Source organism: Mustela nivalis, assembly GCF_964662115.1.
Source record: "Mustela nivalis genome assembly, chromosome: 7".
NCBI classification, from domain to species: domain Eukaryota; kingdom Metazoa; phylum Chordata; class Mammalia; order Carnivora; family Mustelidae; genus Mustela; species Mustela nivalis.
In genome coordinates, this window is record NC_139026.1 from 132,552,436 (window position 1) to 132,573,220 (window position 20,785).

The 20,785-nt window shown below is 44.6% G+C and overlaps 1 protein-coding gene across 21 annotated transcripts in view; it reads left to right on the forward strand.

Moving 5' to 3' along the window:
* KIAA1217 overlaps positions 1–20,785 on the forward strand; it is a 377,430-nt gene that overhangs the window by 280,353 nt on the left and 76,292 nt on the right. For 19 of the 21 annotated variants that reach the window (XM_082742072.1, XM_082742091.1, XM_082742090.1 and 16 more), the window contains 2 exons: positions 2,892–3,090; positions 7,147–7,240. In XM_082742072.1, the coding sequence (XP_082598198.1) occupies positions 2,892–3,090; positions 7,147–7,240 (293 nt within the window). Of the gene's footprint in view, positions 1–2,891; positions 3,091–7,146; positions 7,241–16,204; positions 17,102–20,785 lie in introns of those variants that run through there. The other 2 variants (XM_082742075.1, XM_082742077.1) reach the window with 1 other exon arrangement.

A 20,785-nucleotide genomic window follows, 5' to 3' on the forward strand; every position in this document is an offset into this window, starting at 1 on the left:
TGTGTAACAGGTAGTATCTGTGGGTACTAAGGGTACTGAGGTGAACAACAACAACAAAAACATTAAAAAAAAAATCCTTGACCTCGTGAAGCTTACAGTCTAGAGGAAGGAGGTGATGATAAATGATAGTAAAGAGTTAAAATAGGAATTATAGCATATGGGGAAAATGCTGAGGAATAGAAATGAAACGAGAGTGGGGAGTATGAAGGATTTGGAAGAATGGGTGCTGAAATTTTGACAGAGGTGGTGAGGGAAGGCCTCACTGAGAAGCAGACTTTTCAGAAATATCTGAACGATGATCTGGATGGATAGAGATCTCGATCAAAAATATTGCCCTCTGGATGTTCGGAGCTATTTCTCTGTTAGTCTTCTGGTTTCTGGGTTGCTGTTGAGAAAACTCGTGCCTTTCTGACTGTTGCTCCTTTGTTTGTGACTTTTCTCTCCAACGCTCTGGGAGCTTGTAGGACTTCCTGTTCTCCCCTCTGCCATCTGGAATGTCTCAGTGACCACCCTGATTGTGTCGTGTATTTCAGAACCTTTCTCAGTCTCCGATCTCAGACTCTTCAGTGTGGGGGGAAATTTTTTTTAATGCTTTTTGTAAGTCTTCTGTTTTTCCTGATCTCTTTGACCCAGATTCCCATTAGTAATACTTGGGATGCTCGGACATCATTTTCTGTTTTTCTTATTATTTTTCACTCTCTCCTGTCCCTTCATCTTTTTGCTCCACTTTCTGAGATTTCATCGACTTTTCTTCCTCCCTGAATTTTTTTTTTTAATTAAGTAAACTCCACACCCAACCCCAAGATCAAGTCACATATTCTACCAATGGAGCCAGCCAGGCATCCCTCTTCCTTCCTGAAGTTTTAATTCCTGCTCTCATTATTCCCAGAGTTCACTCTTGCTCTCCAAATGTTCCCCTTTTCTTGGACTCTCTCCTCATTTCTGAGTTTCTGTTTTCTGTTTATTTGGTGTCTCGTGTTAGTGGCTTGTATGAAGCGTCTGTTAATTCTGGGTAGCCTGCAAATGTGTGAGTGAGACGTGGTCATCCTGACTGGAAGCTTTCATATATGGGTTGGGCCAGTTCATAATGAGGATCAAACAGAATGTGAGCATCACCCTCAAAAATCTATTGATCTTTTCTCACAGGCCAGTCAGCTTTCCTAGAGGGGTTCCTCCAGTTTCTTGACTGAAGGTCACCCCTTTGCAAACATTCTGTGAGAAGGCACCTCACCTACCCTCCCCACGCCTAGTGAGCCAGAATCCAGTCTGTTTGGTTCTACCTCTTTGGTCTTCTGTGGATGTGGGATGTCAGTTGGCTGAGTGGGACAGAAAGCAAGCTTCGGCGAAGTTGGCAGCACCATTAGAAAGAAAAGAAAATTCAGTCAGGCCTAATGCTTTCCACTCAGTCTGCCTTCCTCCTCTCAGAGGGATCTGGTCCCTTGCTTCTGGAGCTTCCCTAGCCCTACGTGTTTTATCTGGAGTTCTCCCCTTGAAGACTCAGGTGTCGGCCTTTTCTTGTCTGGTACTCTTTCCTCTCTGATTCCCTTAATTCTTTGATCTATGCTTTTTTAATCTTCATTGTCACTTTAATGGAATTTCAGGAGGAGATAGAGACAAATTTATTACATAAATTGCCTTACTGTAACCAGAAGTCATATTCTGTGCTTTTTCTGAGTCTCCTGCCAAAGCTTACTCTAGTGATAGTAGTGTGTCCTCAGTAGATCCTCACAAGAAGTGGAGTCAGATTAAATGTCAGAATCTTTGATACCCTGTTTCAGTAACGCATTTTTGAATAACAATTCACTACGTAAACATAGTGAATTAAATCAACAGCTACTTACTTGCTTTATTCTGTAATTTGGGCAGGGCTTGGGAGGAGGCATCCCATATAGGTTCCATGTGTTGGCAGCTGCGGCAGGTCACCTGGAGCTGGGGGTTCTCCTCCCAAGGTGGGTCACCCCCACGACTGGCCAGTGGTGTATAGAATGGATGCTTAGTGGGGGCCTTCAGTCAGGGCTTTTGTTATTCTTCATGTGGCCTCCCCCCGTGGCTCAGTTGGACTCACGGAAGCTTGGTTCTTTGAGGGAGCATCCAAGATCACGCATCAAGAGGACAAGGTCTCTTATGTAAGCACTCACCAAGCCTCCATTTTGCATCTTACTTGCTAAGGTCTCATTGGTCAGAACAAGTCACATGGCCACGCCCAGAGTCCGCGTGGGAAGGAACTACACTCCCCAGGAGGATGGGTACTGGGAGGTGTGGTTCATTGGAAGCCATATACCCCCAGGAACTCTAAGATTCTATGATCCTATGCTTCTGTTTTTCTTTATGTAACTGACTTGTTCATTTTCTTTCTGAAACACTAGGATACCAGATTCTTTTCCTTTGATAGCTGCAATTTGTATAAACATTCAATAAACATGTATTAGAGTCACAGAAACATTGTAGCTTTTCTGCTTCAAATGAATGGACTAGAAAGACTTAAGCTATATTACAGCCTATCCATCGCTATAATGATTGTGTTGTTAGTTAATGAAAAACCCAGTCAAAACCGCCAGATGGGGTCAAATTCTTAAATATACCTTTCAAGGGAATAAAGTATTGTCTTTTGCTTTAGGCTACCAGAGGTTAGCTTCTTGTCCTTTTGGTTTTAAAATAGTTGGAAATTAGCCTCTTTAACACCTGCCTGGATTCCAGAGAATAAAAGTGAGCGTTCATGTGATAACCAGAAGTGCGTTCCTTGGGACTTCCAAACAAACATCTCTTGTTACATGCTTTCCAAGCTTGTCCTGATCATTGGTGCCTGGGGTAAGACAGAAAAGGGTAAGCTTTTGCTGCGCACAGCGTGAGTCTTGATCTGGGGCTGATAACTGTGTTCATTTTGCATGCAGGGGTTCTCTATCTCCAGTACGGAGATGAAACCAAGCAGCTCAGGATGCCGAATGAAATCACAAGCGCAGACACAATCCGTGCTCTCTTCGTAAGTGCCTTTCCACAGCAGCTCACCATGAAAATGCTAGAATCGCCCAGTGTCGCCATTTACATCAAAGATGAAAGCAGAAATGTCTATTATGAACTAAATGATGTAAGGTAGGTAGTTACATTTTGTGTGTGTAAGGGGGGGGGTGGGTCCCACCATACTCCATTTAGCATTGCTACAGTGTATACTGGTCCTGATTGGGTAGGCTTATCTCACCCAGGTACGAATTCACCATCTGTTTTTCTATAATCCATTTATAAAGTTTACTTGGTTTACAAAGATGAGGACAGATTCTCCCACATAGATCTTTGCCTATGACCTCTGAGAAGAATATAAGAAGTAACCAATCCACTGTTTAAGAGCTGGGGGAGCTGAGGCCCAGAAGGTAGTGGGGAGACTTGATCGACCTCATTAGGACATGCTTGTGACTGGAACTTTCCCAGCTCCTTCTCAAGTGCTTTTTCCCTCACAGAGACTGTGAACATGTTGGGTAGTGATTCCACTGGGCCATTATTTACACCAACAGGTTAGAGTAGAAGCAGGGAACCCTGTGCTGTTGTCCATAAAGAAAGAGACTGAGAAGCATTCTCCGTCTCCATGGTTTTCTTAAGTAGCTGCCCTCACCAAAAAAATCTCACTTTCCGGGTGGGCTTTCTCCGGGTCCCCTAGGAGAATGTACCCTCAAATGAGGCTAAGAGGACTCATGCTACGGCAGAGGGCACAGAAGTAAAAGCATCTGGGTTCGCCATGATGGTGGTGTGTCTAGAGCAGAAGGGACCCATCCGATCTCTCCCAGCCAAACAGCCTGACACACCAGACTTGAATTAGCACAAACAAGAAGGAGTCCCCTAGTATAGCTCCTGGACATTTTAGAACTTAAAAAGTTACTGAGTGACTGACGAGCCCTTTCATTTTATGGGACCAGAAACTCAGATGCATAAAAGTTAAGGGACTTACTCAAGATCACACAGCCAGCCCCTTCATTTCCAGGTGCAGCCCCAGACCTGACTGTCCACATCCTTGGTGAAGAGTTTTTTTGGTTTTTTGTTTTTTTTTTTTTTTAATTCCCTCAGAATGTTCCCTGCCCAACTGATCGAGTCCACGACTTGGATTTGGGTCCCTTCCCCATGGGGAGAGCAGGATGCCCTGTTTCTTCATTATGGCATTAATAGAAAGCACTTTTTTTTCTTTAAAATTTTATTTATTTATTTGGCAGAGAGAGAGATCACAAGTAGGCAGATAGGCAGGCAGAGAGAGATAGAGGAGGAAGCAGGTTCCCTGCTGAGCAGAGAGCCCGATGCGGGGCTCTATCCCAGGACCTTGAGATCATGACCTGAGCCAAAGGCAGCAGCTTAACCCACTGAGCCAGCCAGGTGACCCCCGTAACCACTTTTTAACAGTGTGCCTCTAGTGCATAACACATGTGAATTGATAAATACCTAACAGTGATCACAAATGACATTTTGGCGTGTGCCAAGGTGTACGAGTAATTTAGGGCTTTGGCATAGGCCCTAAGGTATAGGGGCTACATCTGTTGTAGCACCTTGCTACCTTGAAAAGGCATGTTTAAATATTCATGGGATCGGAAAATTCATGTCTGTTTTTTGAAATAAATTATTAATCAGCCTGTCACTTAAAAAAAAAATTGAATTTACAGAGCACAAACTTAAACACAGAGTCATCACGTTGTATCTAAAGAGTATATTTGTGATTATACAGTCCCAGATAGTGTTTTCACACAGGCATCTTGTTTTACGGCTATTTTCTTGACTTCCCATGTTTTGTAGTTAGAGGACCGGAGAGAAATGGTCATAATGAATCTGTATGAAACGACATCGAGCCATTTTTGGTTTTGGAGCTCAAGCCTGATGAGGTGATTAGGAACAATCAGATCCTACTGTCTTGCGGCCCATGCAAGCATTTTTTTTTTTTTTTTCCACACAAGCGTTTTTAAATTTGCAAAAAGTCATGATTTTCCAGAGCCTTTCCCAAACCTCAAAGCATTACTGCTAGGGCTACCTTTATTCATTCTTCCGGAGTGTCTCAAGGAAGTTACGAAAAGAGAATTGGGAGGGAGGACAAAGGGGAAAATTTGGTCCCCCTCAACTTTCAAACCGAGATGATCCTCCTTGATGCGAAGCCTGTTGATAAAACAGATGAAAATGGGGCTTGAGAGAAGACAAGATCCTTTCTTTCAACAATAATAGTTTTCAGTTAATAAGTTAACATTTGTGAAAGTCGTTTTTTAAAACCTAATTTTAAAATGTTTAGTGGGAAAGTCATTGATTTATAGGATTGTCTGTAATTTTCCTTTTCAGTATTTTGATTTACTGATTAAAAATGGATCTAAAAATATTGAAGTGGTTAAGGTGTTTTTATTTGATAGTGGATATAATGTTCATGCTAGGTGATCCTGTGTATGTCTTTTTCCAAAGAATTCTTCTCTCTCTCTGCATAAAATGCCTCAATTGTATTTTGATTGGTAGAATAAATTCTCCCCAACAACATTATATAGATTCTCTCTGTCCCCTCCAAAAATCTACCATGTAGACTGTCACTGAAGACAATGGCTTTAATCTTCTGAGCCCAGGACAAATTTCCTTTTATATCCAGTGTTTTTGAAATGAGTGTGTATTGGTTAAACATTTAACTATTTCGTTACTGGGTTGGGTTCTTCATATTTTCCTTAGGGAAATGCTATGGAGTGTTCAGGTTGAAATTCCGTGTTGTAAATGTTGCCATGGTGAATGCAATCTGGGCCTTTACTGTTGGTTCATCTCGGATGAGCATGTTTCTAAATTAATCATAAACCAACCTCATGTATTTTAAATACCTTTAGAATCCCACTACGTTTTTTTCATGGCTCAAGGAAGGTTTTCAGTTTCTTCCTATTGCCACTCGTGACTCCCCACCTCACCCCTAAAGCCATAGCGGGGATTCACTGAAGGAACCCCCCCCCACATCCTCACCTTCTGTGAGCTCTTGCCTTCATAATAACCTCGCCCCTTTGAGATAACAAGGTTCTGTATGCTCCCCCTTACGCCGCCTCGTAACGAGCTCCTTGAAGTCTGGAACAGCCCTGCAAGCTTGGGCTAGTCATTGCTTCAAAGCAATTACTGACAGATATTTAAAGGAGGAAAGCAAGACCAGTCCAAGAATCCTCCACTCCATTTAAAACAAAACATAACCCAGTAATCCCAGAGATTGCGATCAACCCCCAGAACGTGCGGCTGCTGCACCTGGAGGAAAGGAATGCATCTTTCTGCACACGCGTTCCTGAGCTCAGCGCGCCGGGCTCAGGAGGACGCAGTGTAGACGGGGCTAAATGCGCCTTGGGTGGCCCTTCTGCTGGCGAAAGCTGAATGTGGAGGGAGAAGGACTTCGTAGACATTCCTATGCTCTTAAATAATTTTAAGGTAGGCTCCGAGCAAGATGTGGGACTTCTGTCCTTGGCTGCGGCATGACTGACTTCGGGGCTCTAAGTGCTGGGCTCCGGAGGAGAAAGAGAAGCAGAAGACTCGATCTGCTGCTCTTCCTTCCAAAGACTCTGCCCGTCCTCTCATTCCTCTTGTACGTAGACGAGTTATTTTTAATAGCCACTGTGGAAGGAAAAAAAGGCATTGTAAAGATACTGGTTTTGATCTTAGTGGCACTTTTTTTTTTTTTTCCTGGACTGCAAATAACATTTTCTGTTCCTTGCGGAAAGTGTTTGAAGGAAAAACCATTTTCCTTTGTGTGCGTTCGCGAGATAAGCAGAAAACCAGGCGTTTGGGCAAAGTAAACGATTAAATATTTAAATATTAACCAAATCTCTTTGAACGTAGTGTGAGTATTGGAGCTTTATTGTCCCTGAAAGTGTTAGCTTTCCTTGCTCCAGTCTTTAAAGAAAGTCCACGCTAACTGATACTTGTGGGTGGAGAACCGCAGGGAGAGACGAATACTTTCCTGGGGAACAAAAACGGGAAAGAGAAGCTGGAGTCCCTTTTCTCCTTTTGCTTATTGATTTTTGCCTATTGTATGGTGAAGGAACTTTTTGTCCGGTTGACTGTAGACAGCCTTTGGATTGCCTGTTCGTGTCTTCTGCCTGATTCTGCAGGGCAGGCAAAAGAAATGGCCAAAGTGAGGCTCCTTTCATCTGCCGTAGTCATTGATGTTTTTGATTCCAGGAACATTCAGGACAGATCGCTCCTCAAAGTGTACAACAAGGACCCCGCACATGCATTCAACCACATACCGAAAACTGTGAATGGAGACATGAGGGTAAGTGTTCCCGTTCTAGTTTTAATTTTATTCGATAGGTCAGGCCATCCCTTTCTCTGGTATGGTCCCCTGATGAAGCCACACCCCACTACCAGGTTTCAAGGCTTCTCAACTCTCATCTTGTCTGATGACTCATGATTTGTGCCTTGGTAAAGAATTCAATTTTGCGGACATCTGGGGCAGGGGGACCGAAATAGGGCCTGGCACATCCTCATTTATCTTTGAGCATGGACTTGAGGTGTGTCCTCCCTCCAAGGGGATCCTAAAAGTCTTTGCCTAAAAGCATCTTTGGGTACACATTAACTTGCTCAGAGGATCTCTTGTTATTTTTTCTCTAATTAAAACTAACTTATAAACAACACCACCAGCAAACCCATGTCCAGTTCCATGTAGAATCTCTTAATAGCCTTATATCAGCTATTCCAAGCAAGCCCTAGAATTCTAATTAAATTATTCACCTTCTGATTCATGACTGTTTGCAGCTGTACTGTATTAAATATCATCAGACCTTCTCTGAATCCCATCGAAGGCATAGTCCAAAAAACTGCATGATGTGGGAGCTGACACTCTCTAGATACAGATGATCTCCGAAGATTATATCCAGACATTGAAAGCACCCAGGGGTGTTTTGAAGAGAAGAGAACAGGGAAACAGAAAAGACAGATTTTAAAAATCATATTAAGGCAGGTTCGCTAAAAAAGGGACTGAGTTTCTAACAATAGTGCTGTGTTCCTCTCCAGCTGTACCTCCTCCCCACCACACACACAAATTTAGAATATGCTGCACCATTTTATACCATCCTTTCTGAGGACTAGCACCCCGCTGGGTGCTGGAGTTTAACTAGGAAGAAAGTAAATGAATAGGTCTTCTTGCCAAAGAATCCCTGACATTGCCTATCCTAGCATTGTGGTTGCAATCCTGAGGTGGGCTCATCTCTGCATCCTGGATAGAATGTATCAGTTTGTTATTGCTGCTGTAACAAGTTAATACACGTTTCCTGGCTTAAAATGGCACAGATTTACTATCGTTCAGTTCTGGTGGTCAGAAGTCCCACATGGTCTCAATGGGCTGTCTGCTCAAGGGGTCAGTGGCAGGACATCCGCTTTCCTTTCTGGAAGCTCTAGAGAGAATGGTTTGGAGATCACGCATGTTCCTCAGCTTGTGGACGCTTCTTTCCATCTTCAGACTCAGCCAAATAGCATGTCTCGGATCCAGCCTCCATCACCACATGTCTGACCTTCCCTCTTCCACATTTAAGGACATTTGTGATTACACTGGGCCCACCCTGTGCTCCAGAATAATCTCTTTATCTTAAGGTCAACTGATTAGCACCCTTAACCCCCCTTTCTTGTGTAGTCAGAGGTTTTGCGGATTAGGAAGCAGACATCTTTGGGGGACCATTGTTCCGTGTACCCCACATGGTATGTGAATTTAGGATCAAGAGGCCAGGAGGTCCGATAGAAAGTGCTGGAAGAATTTCTAGGGAATTCTGGTCTGGAACATGAGTGATGACATTGTGGGATCGGAGCCCATATTTTGGAAGGAAAGGGCCCCTTATATCCTCAACTGCTGATTCGTGTGTGTGTGTGTGTGTGTGTGTGTGTGTGTGTATGAAATGATGTGCGATTTGAAGTGAGGTCTGTGTTGCTACTTCAGAAAATCTAGGATTCTGAGGCTTATTTTTAGCTAGTTACACTTTAAATGTAAACCAGCGCCACGTGAAGACTGAGTCATGCTGATCGTGATACACAGACTGAGTGTTACAAGACCCTTGCTTTGTGTTATTTCGTTATTCCTTCTCAGTGACATTCTTAAGAGTCTTTGTTGCCCCTGGATATCTTTAATTTTTTTGAAATGTCTAGCCTTCCAACTGGAGTTTCATGGCACTCAGAGATCTGTTTCTGCTACGTAGAGCCCACACGGGGGCCCCAGAATCGCCTCTGGAAATCTTGTTTAGGGCTGGGGAGGACACCTGTTTTAACTCTCAAGCAGATGTGGCACCTACATAAGGACCAGTAGTGAGCACGTAGTGACTCAAATATCAACCATATGGGCAAAACCTATTAGAATTCAGGATGTGTGCTGTGGGTTTCTAGTTGTTCTGCTTTTACTTTTAGACCAGACCCTAGTGATCATTCTGTGTTACCCACAGCCTACTTCAGGCAGCATTTTTTCGTGTGAGGAAATCAACTGTTGTCCCCAGATGACAAGACAACAAATGTTCACCATCCAACTCCCAGACATGCTTGTAGGTTTCCAACAAGACTACTTAGACACGAGAACTAGAACCTGGTTTTAAAAATCAACGAGGTTGTGATCACGCCTGCCATTTGTAACTTGGCACCTGGTCACAGATTCCAGAAGCTTCAGACGTGGAATTCCTTCTGCCTCACCTTTTGGCTGTGGAGGTTGGAATTCTCTGACCATGAGTATAGCTGCTTTGCCATGAAAGGAAAGGAGGCTTGGCTGAGCCCGGCCTGGAGCCCAGCTGCACCCCCCCCCCCAACTTATGGTGAAGAACAGAGAGAGAACAGAGCAAGGATCAATGGCTGTAGACTAAACCAAGCCGCATGGTAGGTTTAGGGCACTCACTCCTTCCGTATGGTTGCAATGTGCGCGTGGCCGTGAAGGAATTTGATGATAACTGCTCGCATGAGTCAGGGACGCAGCCCCGCGCCTGATGTCATTCGCCTTCCACCGCCGGCTTCCAGACGCCGCCTGGGACAGCCCGCCCCGCGGCCCACTCGTTCCCCGCAAACACGCCGAGCAGGGAAGACGTTGGTTGTTGGATCGAGCAGAGGCGCAAAAACCGCAACCGCAGGGGCATCTGAGTGGCTCAGTGGGTTAAGCCTCTGCCTTCGGCTCAGGTCATGATCCAGGGTCCTGGGATCGAGCCCCACATCGGGCTCTCTGCTCTGCAGGGAGCCTGCTTTCTCCTCTCTCTCTGCCTGCCCCTCTGCCTACTTGTGATCTCTGTCAGATAAATAAAGAAAAAAATCTTTAAAAAAAAAAAAAAAACCGCAACCGCAGAAGTGCAGTGGCCTCCGAGACCGTCCTTAACAGTGCGTTTAAGATCTTAGCCTGTGAAACCAAAGACCGCGGGAGACTCAAAATCTACCTGGGTCAGTTCGCCAGAGCAGTTTAATGAGGACGATGACAACGGCGGTGGTGTCCCCCAGGAAGCCTGCTAGACTGAAGTACTGACTTTGAGCTTGGGGGCCCCAGAGCATGGACGGATTACGGGCCTGGTGGGGAGAGCCTGCGTCTAGCTTCTCATTTAGCGTCTGGCTGAGCACTGGGGAGGCTCGTGTGTGCATGGAGACTTGTGGTTCTCTGCTGGAACGGAGCACACCCGGCTCCTGATTCTTCGCACATGGGTGCAAATCACCCCGATCCAATTTAAATCACGTGGCTAGTGTTTCCTGACAAAATTAGATAGTAGTTTTTGAAATTTAGTTCCCAAGGGACTGAGCTCACCAGATGGAAGTGGCCTTCTTGCAAAATTATGTATGTGCTCACAGGGCCTCGTCACTCACAAATGCACAACTCAGAGAGAAGCCATTCCATCTGGGGACTCTCAGAGGGCACCAGGAACTTCCGGTTCACCAAGCCTGGTGGCTTTTTTGCAGTTTCGGGGCTTTTCCACCCTCCAACGCACGTTGAGATGACTTCTGCGATTTTTTTTGCTCCTGTCATTCAGTTCTTTCCCTCTTGTATGTCTTTCGTTTTTACTTACATGGGACAGCTCCCAGATTTGCCTTTATTTATTTATTTTTTAAGATTTTTAAAATTTATTTGACAGAGATCACAATCAGACAGAGAGGCAGGCAGAGAGATGGGGCAAAGCAGGCTCCCTGCCGAGCAGAGAGCCTGATGTGGGGCTCGAGGCCAGGACCTGAGCCAAAGGCAGAGGTTTTAACCCACTGAGCCACCCAGGCACCCCCAGATTTGCCTTTAGAACAGCCTCGCCAGACCTGGCCAGCCATCTTAAATACGTCCTAATACCAAGATCAGTCGCTGCCCCCAGACCTCTCTTATTTCAGCTCTGCCTCTGACACCCAGGAACAGTCTCCTTAGAAACCTTGGGATTCTATTTACGCCGCCATTTCTAAATCCCTTGCTTACGTTCAAACACATCTCAGCCTGCTTCATTCATTAACTCCTCTTCCTCCTGCCCCTCAGTGGTCTCCAGTGTGCTCAGGTGGACTTCACCAGTGTGTGTGTGTGTGTGTGTGTGTGTGTGTGCATATGATTTTTTTTTTTTTAATCTGCATCCTTTCACTTGTGGTTTTTATCTTCCTGCTGACTTAACCATTACATCGATGTGGATGACCCTTAAAATTATAACCCCAGCTCTGCTGTCTCTCTGGACTTCAAGAGCCCGGTGTTTAACTTCCAAGTGGTCATCTCCACATGGGTATTCTTCCAATGTTTCCATCATATCCCACTGAAGAAAAAAAAAAAATCGTAATCTTTTTTTTTTTTTTTTTTCCTCCGAAGTCCTTTTCCTTCTTGCTTTTTCTGTTTAGGCAAGGTAGAGTGATGTTGATGAGGGGGTGGGGTATGCATTTCAACAAGTTGGGAAGAAGAGATTTCAAAAAGTTGAGTTATCAGTGATTGTTTGATTGCCTGACTCCTGTTTCTCAACACTTGCCCAGCCACCCGAGCTGATCCAGGCCATCCGGGAAGGCCTCTTACGGATGCCCCTTCTGCCATGGCCTGCACTGTGATAGCTCTTCTCACAAAAGCTAACTCTTTTGAGCATTTACTAAGCACTCTTATGAGTGATCTCCTTTAACCCCCCAAGACAACATTTTGAGGCAGTATTGGTTGGTATATGCCATCCTCTTGACAGCTCAGAAAACAGTTGCTTAGGTACGTTAAGAAATTTGCCCAAGACCACACAGCTAGAGAGCGGCCAAGCTGAGATCTGAACCCAGGCAGGTAGGCTCTGGATCTCCGGCTCTTAGCATCACTAGTGATCAGTCATGCAGTAGCATTTATCCAGTTTCCCACCTCTGCATACCCTAGTCCAACTGTTGCTTCTCAAGCCAATCCCCTAAGCCCACCATCCCCCCACACAAAGAATAGCAACTCATGGACAGTATCATCCACAAACCAACACCCAAGCAGAGTTACCTCACAGTTCTTACTGCGGGTGTCTGAAATTCCTCTCCCTCCCCACAGATCTGCCTTTCAAAATCACTTCCATCTAACATCCAACAGGACAATTGCCCGATTCCTTCAATAAACCGCTGGTCTGGGGGGGGGGGGAGGTGGGCGGATCCTGTATGTTTCCCAGGTCACATCTATACCATAACCACCAAATGCCTCGTGGGCACCATGTTGGGATCCTGACTGGAACAACCCGCTATCAAAGACATCGGTGAAAGTCTATGGGAAATTTAAACATGTGTTGGGATTCAGGTGATGTTGGGGCACCTGGGTGGCTCAGTCAGTTAAGCGTCTGACTCTTGGTTTCGGGTCAGGTTGTGACATTGAGGTCGTGGGATCGAGCCCTGTGTTGGGCTCTGTGCTCAGTGTGGCGTCTGCTTCAGATTCTTTCTCCCTCTCTCTCTGCCCTTCTTCACCCATTTTCTCTCTCTCTCTCTCAAGTACATAAATAAAACCTTTAAAGAAAAAAAAGGGATAAGGTGATGTTAAGGGATAACTGGTCATTCCATTGGGTATAGTAATGGCTTGGTGGTTATGTCTGGTAACATGAATCATGCCAAGTATTTACAGGCTAAATGGCATGATGAATGGGATTTGCTTAAAATACCCCAGCAGAGTAAACCAAAAAAGCCGATGCAGGTGAAACAAAATCAGTGAACTGCTGAAAAATGCAGGCGGATGATGGGAGTTCTCAGATCACTTTCTCTCCTGTTTCCAAATGGCTGAAAATTGAGATGTTAAAACATAAAAACTAAAAGACCACCTACTTGATGAAGATTCCCATAAGGCTTTGGCAGAATTCATTTTTCCTCTCCATCCAGGGGCACTTGGCACGTTGTCCTAGTGTCATAAAACATTCAGATGCCTATGCATTTCGTCCGCAAGACTGTAAATTCTCCAAAGGCGGAGACCATCTTGTGTCCATGTTTGTACCCCCAGAAGCCGGCCGCGATGTCTCACCCACGGTGAGCGTAAACCCAGCACGCACGGACCGCTCTCACCGTCGCGCCGCAATTCCTGTATTAACGCATTTTCTGTCATTAACGAGAGCCCGCTGTAAAAATACCTCTGTTCTCATCACCACAGAGAGCTATGCTGCTCCTGGTTTATTTTTGTCATGTGGACACTTTGAATCTTGAAAGTGATCATTTTCCCTCTTTGTGTTGCTACTCTAAAGCTTAGAATTAAATGTGTGGCCCGCCCACAACAAGCGCGCGGGCATTCACCGCATATGTTTTGTGTGTTGGCCACGTTCCTGGCCTCCCTTTGCGATTTTCCCACTTTCGACTTCTTGTCAGATGCTCCACTGTGTCTTTTGGGAGGGAGGGGGGGGCAAAATGGTAATAATTTCCGTGAATTCTGTTTATTTCTCTGTGGAACCAGGCAGGGCGCAAGTGGTATTCATTCTAGACCATTGTTTTTTTGGATATAAGATAACAGCCTTTTTGTATCTTCACAGCAGGCAATGTGCTAACTACTTTACATACTGATTAGCCAATAACTCTGCCAAGGAGGTAACTGACTCCATTTTTATCGATGATGTGGCTGAGGCCCGTGAGTCTTTCCGAGGCCCACCCAGCTGGTAAATGTCAGGCACTGGATTTGAACTTAGTTCTCTCTGACTCTCTGTATTCAGCTGTAGCCTCCCTTCTTGGCATTTCTGTTAAGGCTTTTCAAGTTTTGATACGATGCTCCTGATGAGATTTCGGAACCCATTAAATATCCTTCCTTTTTCTTTTCTTTCTTTTCTTAAATTTCTTTCACTTCTTAACCCTGTTAGATGACTGTTTCGTGGCATTTTTTTAATGTTTGACTTTGCTCCATTTTGTTCTCTTTTCAACCTGGCTAAAAAGATACCCTTCACCCCCATCCCCCCCCCAAAATGAAAGAAGTACACAAATATGTCATTTAGTATGTATGTCCGAAATGGGCATGCCTTAGAGCTCTTTTTTCCATGGGGCAGCGTTCTGGTTGAGAGAAAGACTTTGGGATTTGGAGAGGGATGAAGTAATCCTATAGAAATGGAAGAGAAGAGGGGGGCGCCTGGGTGGTCCAGTCAGTTAAGCACCTGTTTTCAGCTCAGGTCATGATCCCAGGGTCTGGGGATCGAGTCCCACTTACGGCTCCCTGCTCAGCAGTGTTTCTCCCACTTCCTCTGCCCCTCCGCCTGCGTGTACTCTCTCTCTCTCTCTCTCCCTCTCTCTAATAAATAAACGAAAGGAAGAGAATCCCATAGAAATGGAAGCTTCCAGAAATACTCCTAACGAATCCTCTTGCAGTCATTCAGGGCTCTCCTCCATGACCCACCACCAGCAACCGTGATACTGACTGACATTCAAAATAATAACCGACCCCAGGCCAGGCCCTGTGCGGAGCACCGCGCTTCCATTCATTCTCATTTGATTTCCAGAACAAGCGCCTGTGAAGGGAATTCCTGTTACCCCCTGTTTCAGATGTGGAAGCTGAAGATCAGAGAGGTTAGGGAACTTGCTCGAAGCCACATAGCTGTTCTGTGGTAGAACCGGATTGGGAGCTCGGCAGGCCAACCCCAAGAACTGGCCTTCTTGATGGCTCTGGTGGTCACGACTGTCCTTCCCCACTCTGCTGCCTTCATCATTGGTGTCCATGTGCCACCCAAGTGCGAAGACCTAACTCAGAGGCTTCATCAAGACTTCCCTACCTCCTCGCTTTTCCAAGCTTCTCTGAACCTCCCCAGGACCTCACCGGTCTGCCTCCCTCCCTTGGCCTGCCGACGTTTTTCCTGCCTGCCATGGACACACCTTCAGTTCCTTTTAAATCCCTACTTTCTGCAGGGTGACGTCCCCATTCGATTCATCTTCCTGCTCCCTGTGTTTTCCTCCAACAATGAGGAGGTTCTCATTCATTGTCAGGATGAAAAAGGGGTCCACTCGAGCACTTCCCCTATCGCAGACTTTCAGTGGATCCCCTCTTTGGGGAGATCAGTACAATTATTTGTAAATATTAATATGAATATTTGGAGTCTGCAGCACATTCCTGAGCTTATCTCAGTGGTACTTCCTGACCAAACTAAGAAATAAGAATATCTGTCTGTCCCCCCAAATCCCCCTCCGATCAGTATCATTTCACAGAGTTGGTAACCCCTCAAGTTTAAGATGAGAGTGACGGTTGGGTCAGCTTGAAACAAGTGATTGTCGGAAAAGCATACATAGGGGCACCTGGGTGGCTCAATGGGTTAAGCCTCTGCCTTTGGCTCAGGTCGTGATCTCAGGGTCCTGGGATCGAGCCCCGCATCGGGCTCTCTGGTAAGCAGGAAGCCTGTTCCCCCCTCTCTCTCTGCCTGCTTGTGATCTCTGTCTGTCAAATAAATAAATAAAATCTTTGCAAAAAAAAAAAAAAAAAAAAAGGAAAAGAAAAGCTCACCTATCTGCTTTTTAAAACTTTCTTCTCAGGAGTTAAATTCAAGTGTGGTACAAAGTTTAAGCTACTTCTGGATACCAGATTAAAGAAGACAGATCTTGTTTTGCTGTATGTATAACTCAGTAGGACAAATCTTAACCTGTAGGTTGCGTTTAGTCAGTGTTTCCTGCTGGATACTCCCAAGTACTCCAGATTCAACAAAGTAGGACTGAGAATTCTAGACCAGTTAACCTAGCTCCAGGGTTCACTGGTTCACTCACCCAACCATCACGCCCCCTCCCCTCCTCTGATTCTGGCTCTTGTGCAAGATTCTGGGGATAGAGTGGTGAGCGAGTTGTGGTCACTGCCCTCACCAATCTTCAAATCCAGCCGAAGGTCCGAAGTCAGTAATCCACAAGTCCAAACATGAAATCCCTCGCGATACAGACATCTGGATGTTTCCACATCAGATTCAGGCTCTGTGAAATCCTTGCCTCCGTTCTATTACTTGCTTGAGTTAAAACAATGGAACTCCCTTGAGTGATGTATCTAATTATGCCCTCTTTATATCATGCTCCTCTGACAGGCAAAAAGATGTTTACGTTACCAGTGGTAAGGAATTACTGTTCTTGAAATGATTAGCGAGGCAAACGCATTGGAATACAGTGGCTCTCCAGAACATGGGAGATATTTTTTTCCTCCCTGGCTGCTTCCAGTTAGACTTTATTTTATTTTCCAAGAGGCAAAAAAGGGTAATATATGCACATATGATAGGCAGCTTCTAAGTGATACAAATCTCATCTTTCCTGCCTTGTGGCCGCTTGCCTTTCCTTACACTTTTTTTTCTTTCTTTCTTTCTTTTTTTTTTTTTTTTTGTCATTGAGAGGTTATGACAACATGAGCCATATTGTATTTATAAACATCACGTGTTTCCTTGATATGGCTTGCAGTTTCTGCCAGACAGAACACATGGAAGAAACATTTCTCGTTAGCTCAGCATTGGTTTTAGTTATGCTGATTTCCGGGACAGGAAAAATGCCTTCCTACTCGGATTTAACTTTCATAGAGTAGAAACCAAACCTCTGAATGTCCGTGAAATGGTTTTAACAAGGGTGGATACTGCTCCTTTAAACCACATATTTTGACTAAAAGCTTCCTTCTGTTAAAAAAAAAAAAAAAATCCAAGCCTTGCATTTAGTCACCATAAAGACAGGCAGAGCTGGAAATCTTCGAGAGATGGGTAGTTTGAAGATCTCTGCAAGTCTAGAAAGTTTCTTCTAGAAGACAAAGGGTCACGGAAGATGTAAGGTAAGAACTCTACCTTTATAACAAAATACAATTTTCAGACTGTTTTTGTCATGCTTTGGGACATTTGCTTTCAACTGAGACAGATCTTCTGTGTTTCAGTCCAGTGAGGAATTAAAATACCAGGTTTTAAATTTTCACTTCGTAATGCACTGCTTAGGAGGAAACTTCTTTGTGATTGGTGATAGTCTGTCCCTTAAAAGCCATTTAAATTACGTTCGGCTGTCTTCCGTCTGTAAATCCTACAATCTAGTTTGTGTAACCTTATAATTTGAAAAGGATTTAAGGTGTCCACATTTTCTGCCAGTACAGATCTCAGGGATGTATGTGTTTTGTGACCATTTTCAGTGTTTTCATGAAGATGTTGACTTGCATTTAGTTTCTGAGACAGATGTAGACAATTTGAAGATGTGCTTACAGTTGGGAGGGGGACCTGAGTGTGTGTCCTTCAACATCTTAAGGAAAATTATTTTCTTAAGGAAAATTATTTGTTGCCTTTTTCCTGGTGAAAAACACTTCAGATTTTAAATTACAAATAGCTTCTGTGTCTCAGTTTTGACGTTTTTTAAAAAAAGGTCTTTGTAAGCTTTCAGAGTTCCATTGAAAACTTCTACAGTTTTACATAACAGATAGAATCCTATTTTGTCAGGCTTAATGACTGCTTGAAAAAAGGCTTGGCAGAAATTATATGTACTTGAGATGACTTTTATCTTATTGTTGCATTGGTAAAGTCACAATTTTGCATTTTTTAAAAAGGAATTCAGGAGAGCAGTGTCCCCTTAAATCAAGTGTGTTTCCCTTTAAAGGTTCATGGATCTGCTTATCCATATCCCCGTGGGTATCTTTATCCCAATTTGAAGATGAGTTTATGTGCATGAAAAAGTTGCTACCTAATGTGGTCTCAATAATATATAATATATATTATTTATATATTTAATATATAATGTATTATTTATATATTTAATATATAATATATAATTAATATATGATACTTAATTATATATTATGTAATATATATTATTTCAGGGTGCCTGGGTGGCTCAGTGGGCTAAAGCCTCTGCCTTCAGCTCAGGCAATTATTCCAGGGTCCTAGGATGGAGCCCCAAATAGGGCTCTCGGCTCAGCAGGGAGCCTGCTTCCCTTCCTCTCTCTCTGCCTGCCTCTCTGCCTGCTTATGATCTCTCTCTGTCAAATAAATAAATAAAATCTTTTTAAAAAATAATATATATTATTTCACGTAGTCCTCAGACTTCATAGGTACAGTTAGACCCATTTTTCGATTGGAAAACTGAGGCCAAGAAATTAAATAACAAGACCACATCCTAGCAGGTAGCAAAGCCAGAGTTCAAACCCTGGCTGACTCTCTTACTAGTAGCCAAGAGCTCCAAGTCTGGAGTCGGATACAGACGACTTAGTTTGAAAGTAGTAATTACACATCAGCAATGCTTTCTTGACCTAAGAGAAATTATTTTGTACACCTTTGAATGTTGTTTGGTTTTGTTCTGTTTGGGTTTTTTTGTTGTTGGTGGTGGTGGTGGTTGGTTGGTTGGTAGGTTGGGATGGGTAGCATCCCAAACTAGTATCAGACTGGTTGTCTTTTCCGAGACTTGGAGACAATTTCCTCAGTGAAATGAAAACAGTCAGCAGTAGATAGTGTGGGACTTAGGCAAACTACCCTTTCCTCCTTGCTTTTTCCTTCTTTGCTTCGTGTGCTGTGTCACTTAAAAACTGTTTTCATGGCCCTGGGAGTGGGGACTGTATTCGTGAGCTTGCTCTGGAAGTGAGAAAACGTGTTTGAGTGGAGAACTGCCTGCACGTCAGGCTGCCGTCTGTGCGGCTCTCGGCAGAGCGGTTGAGGGGGGACGGGGGGAACGGGGAATAACGGTGAAGGTGGAGCGTTCCGGAGTGAGCACAGCCAGCGGAGCCCCCGCAGCCCCAGGGACTGGGGCTCTCCTCCCCTGCCTCCTGGACACGGAGGCATCCACTGGGCCACAGAAATACCCGGTGATTTGTGATGCGAAGTGATTACTGCCAAGGATGTCAACAGGCGATGTAAGGGTTCATCGCAGCCCTGCACTTGGGCTTGAGGACCAACATAGCTAGCGTCCAGCCCCATGTCTGCCCAAAATCCAGGGCTGGCGAACCAGCTAACTCAACTGAAGGTCCGTTGGAACAGGACCGTCCTTTAGCAGGTAGTGGGGTACTTCCCACACTTCTACACAGAACTCCCAAAGAGTTCTGTGCCGGTGCTTGAGAGTATGGGAGAGGCTTCCCCCACATTCCCCACCCTCTGATATCCAAACCACATCCCTCCTCTAGTCTCATGTAAATAGAGATGTTGGTGGAAATTGCCTTTGACTGGGAGCACATGTCCTGGTATTTTCAGGTTGTAACCCTTGCCCCTACAAGCTGTTTCTTTCCTGGGGTTTTGCCTTTCTGTCTTCTCTGTGGGTCCCCATCGGGGTAACCCCGACTCTAGGAAATTGTCTCTGATGCTGTCCATGCAGCCTCCCCCACCCCCACAATCTTGCCCTAGGGAGGCTTCCAGACAACAGTTCTTCTCTTGACACTTTTTCTAAAATTTCTCAGGTGAGTATCGGTTACTTTATTTAAAATTCTGGGAAGGGGGTAGCACACGTTAATTTTTTACAGGGAAGACAAATGTTTTTAAGGTACGTAGCAACTGGTGGTAAGATGTTTCCTCTCTGCCCTGCTTCTCTCCGCATCAGGTTAGCGATTACTTCGCTCGCGCATAATTGGCAGGAGCGAGACTCTGTGTGCTGCTGGACATTTGCGACAGAGGAAGTAGCTGGTCGCTGGTGCAGCCTCAAGAAATAAGCCTGACTTATTTAGCATCATGGGGTTTCAGAGGTGGAAAGACAGTCCTTATGCATCATCTTTTATCATCTTTCACCTGTCTGTGAGGCGAGACTCAGGAGGCCTAGCATGGTTGGAATGACTTGGGGTGACAAGGTCACAAAATAAGGGAAGGACAAAGATAGGGCAGGAGCCCAAGCCACCTGTCCCTGAGGCCAGGTCTCTGTCTATCTCCATTGCTTCCCTGCCTTTCATTCTGGCCCCTCTGCGTCCCACCTGACTGATTTGAGAAAACGGTGTCTGTCCGACTTCTCCATAGCCAGCCACCACTGTAGATGCATAGAGCTTGACCTCACCTCGTCTCCGCGGCGGCGGTGCGTGTCTACAGTGGGAGCAGAGCTCATCAATTAGAAATGCATGGGCCTGGACCAAAAATAAATGGATTTTGAACTAACCAGATTTAGATGATCCAATATTTTTATTGAAGGAGACTAAGCCATCAAGTCAACTGAAAAACAGCAGCTGCTTCAAATTATGAGATGCTTTGAATAAAACAATGCATACTGGCTTAAAAGGCTTGTGTAGGATTATAGCATTATTTTTAAAAGTCAGCCTCTTTGCTAAGGAAAATGGCTCCTGCCATGACCCTGTTTGAAATGTTAACGTTTTACTGCTCAGACCACTTCCAGCGCTGGTTTTTTCACTCGGGACCTGTGGTTTTCGGTGGTACCTAGAAAAACAGGTTTTTAAAATTTTAATAATTAATTATATAATGTCTTCATGAACATTGGAGAAGTAAGTGGCACAAAGAACTTGTGAGTTAATGAATACTATTGCTTCATCACAGTAAGTAAAGGAAAAATAAAGAAA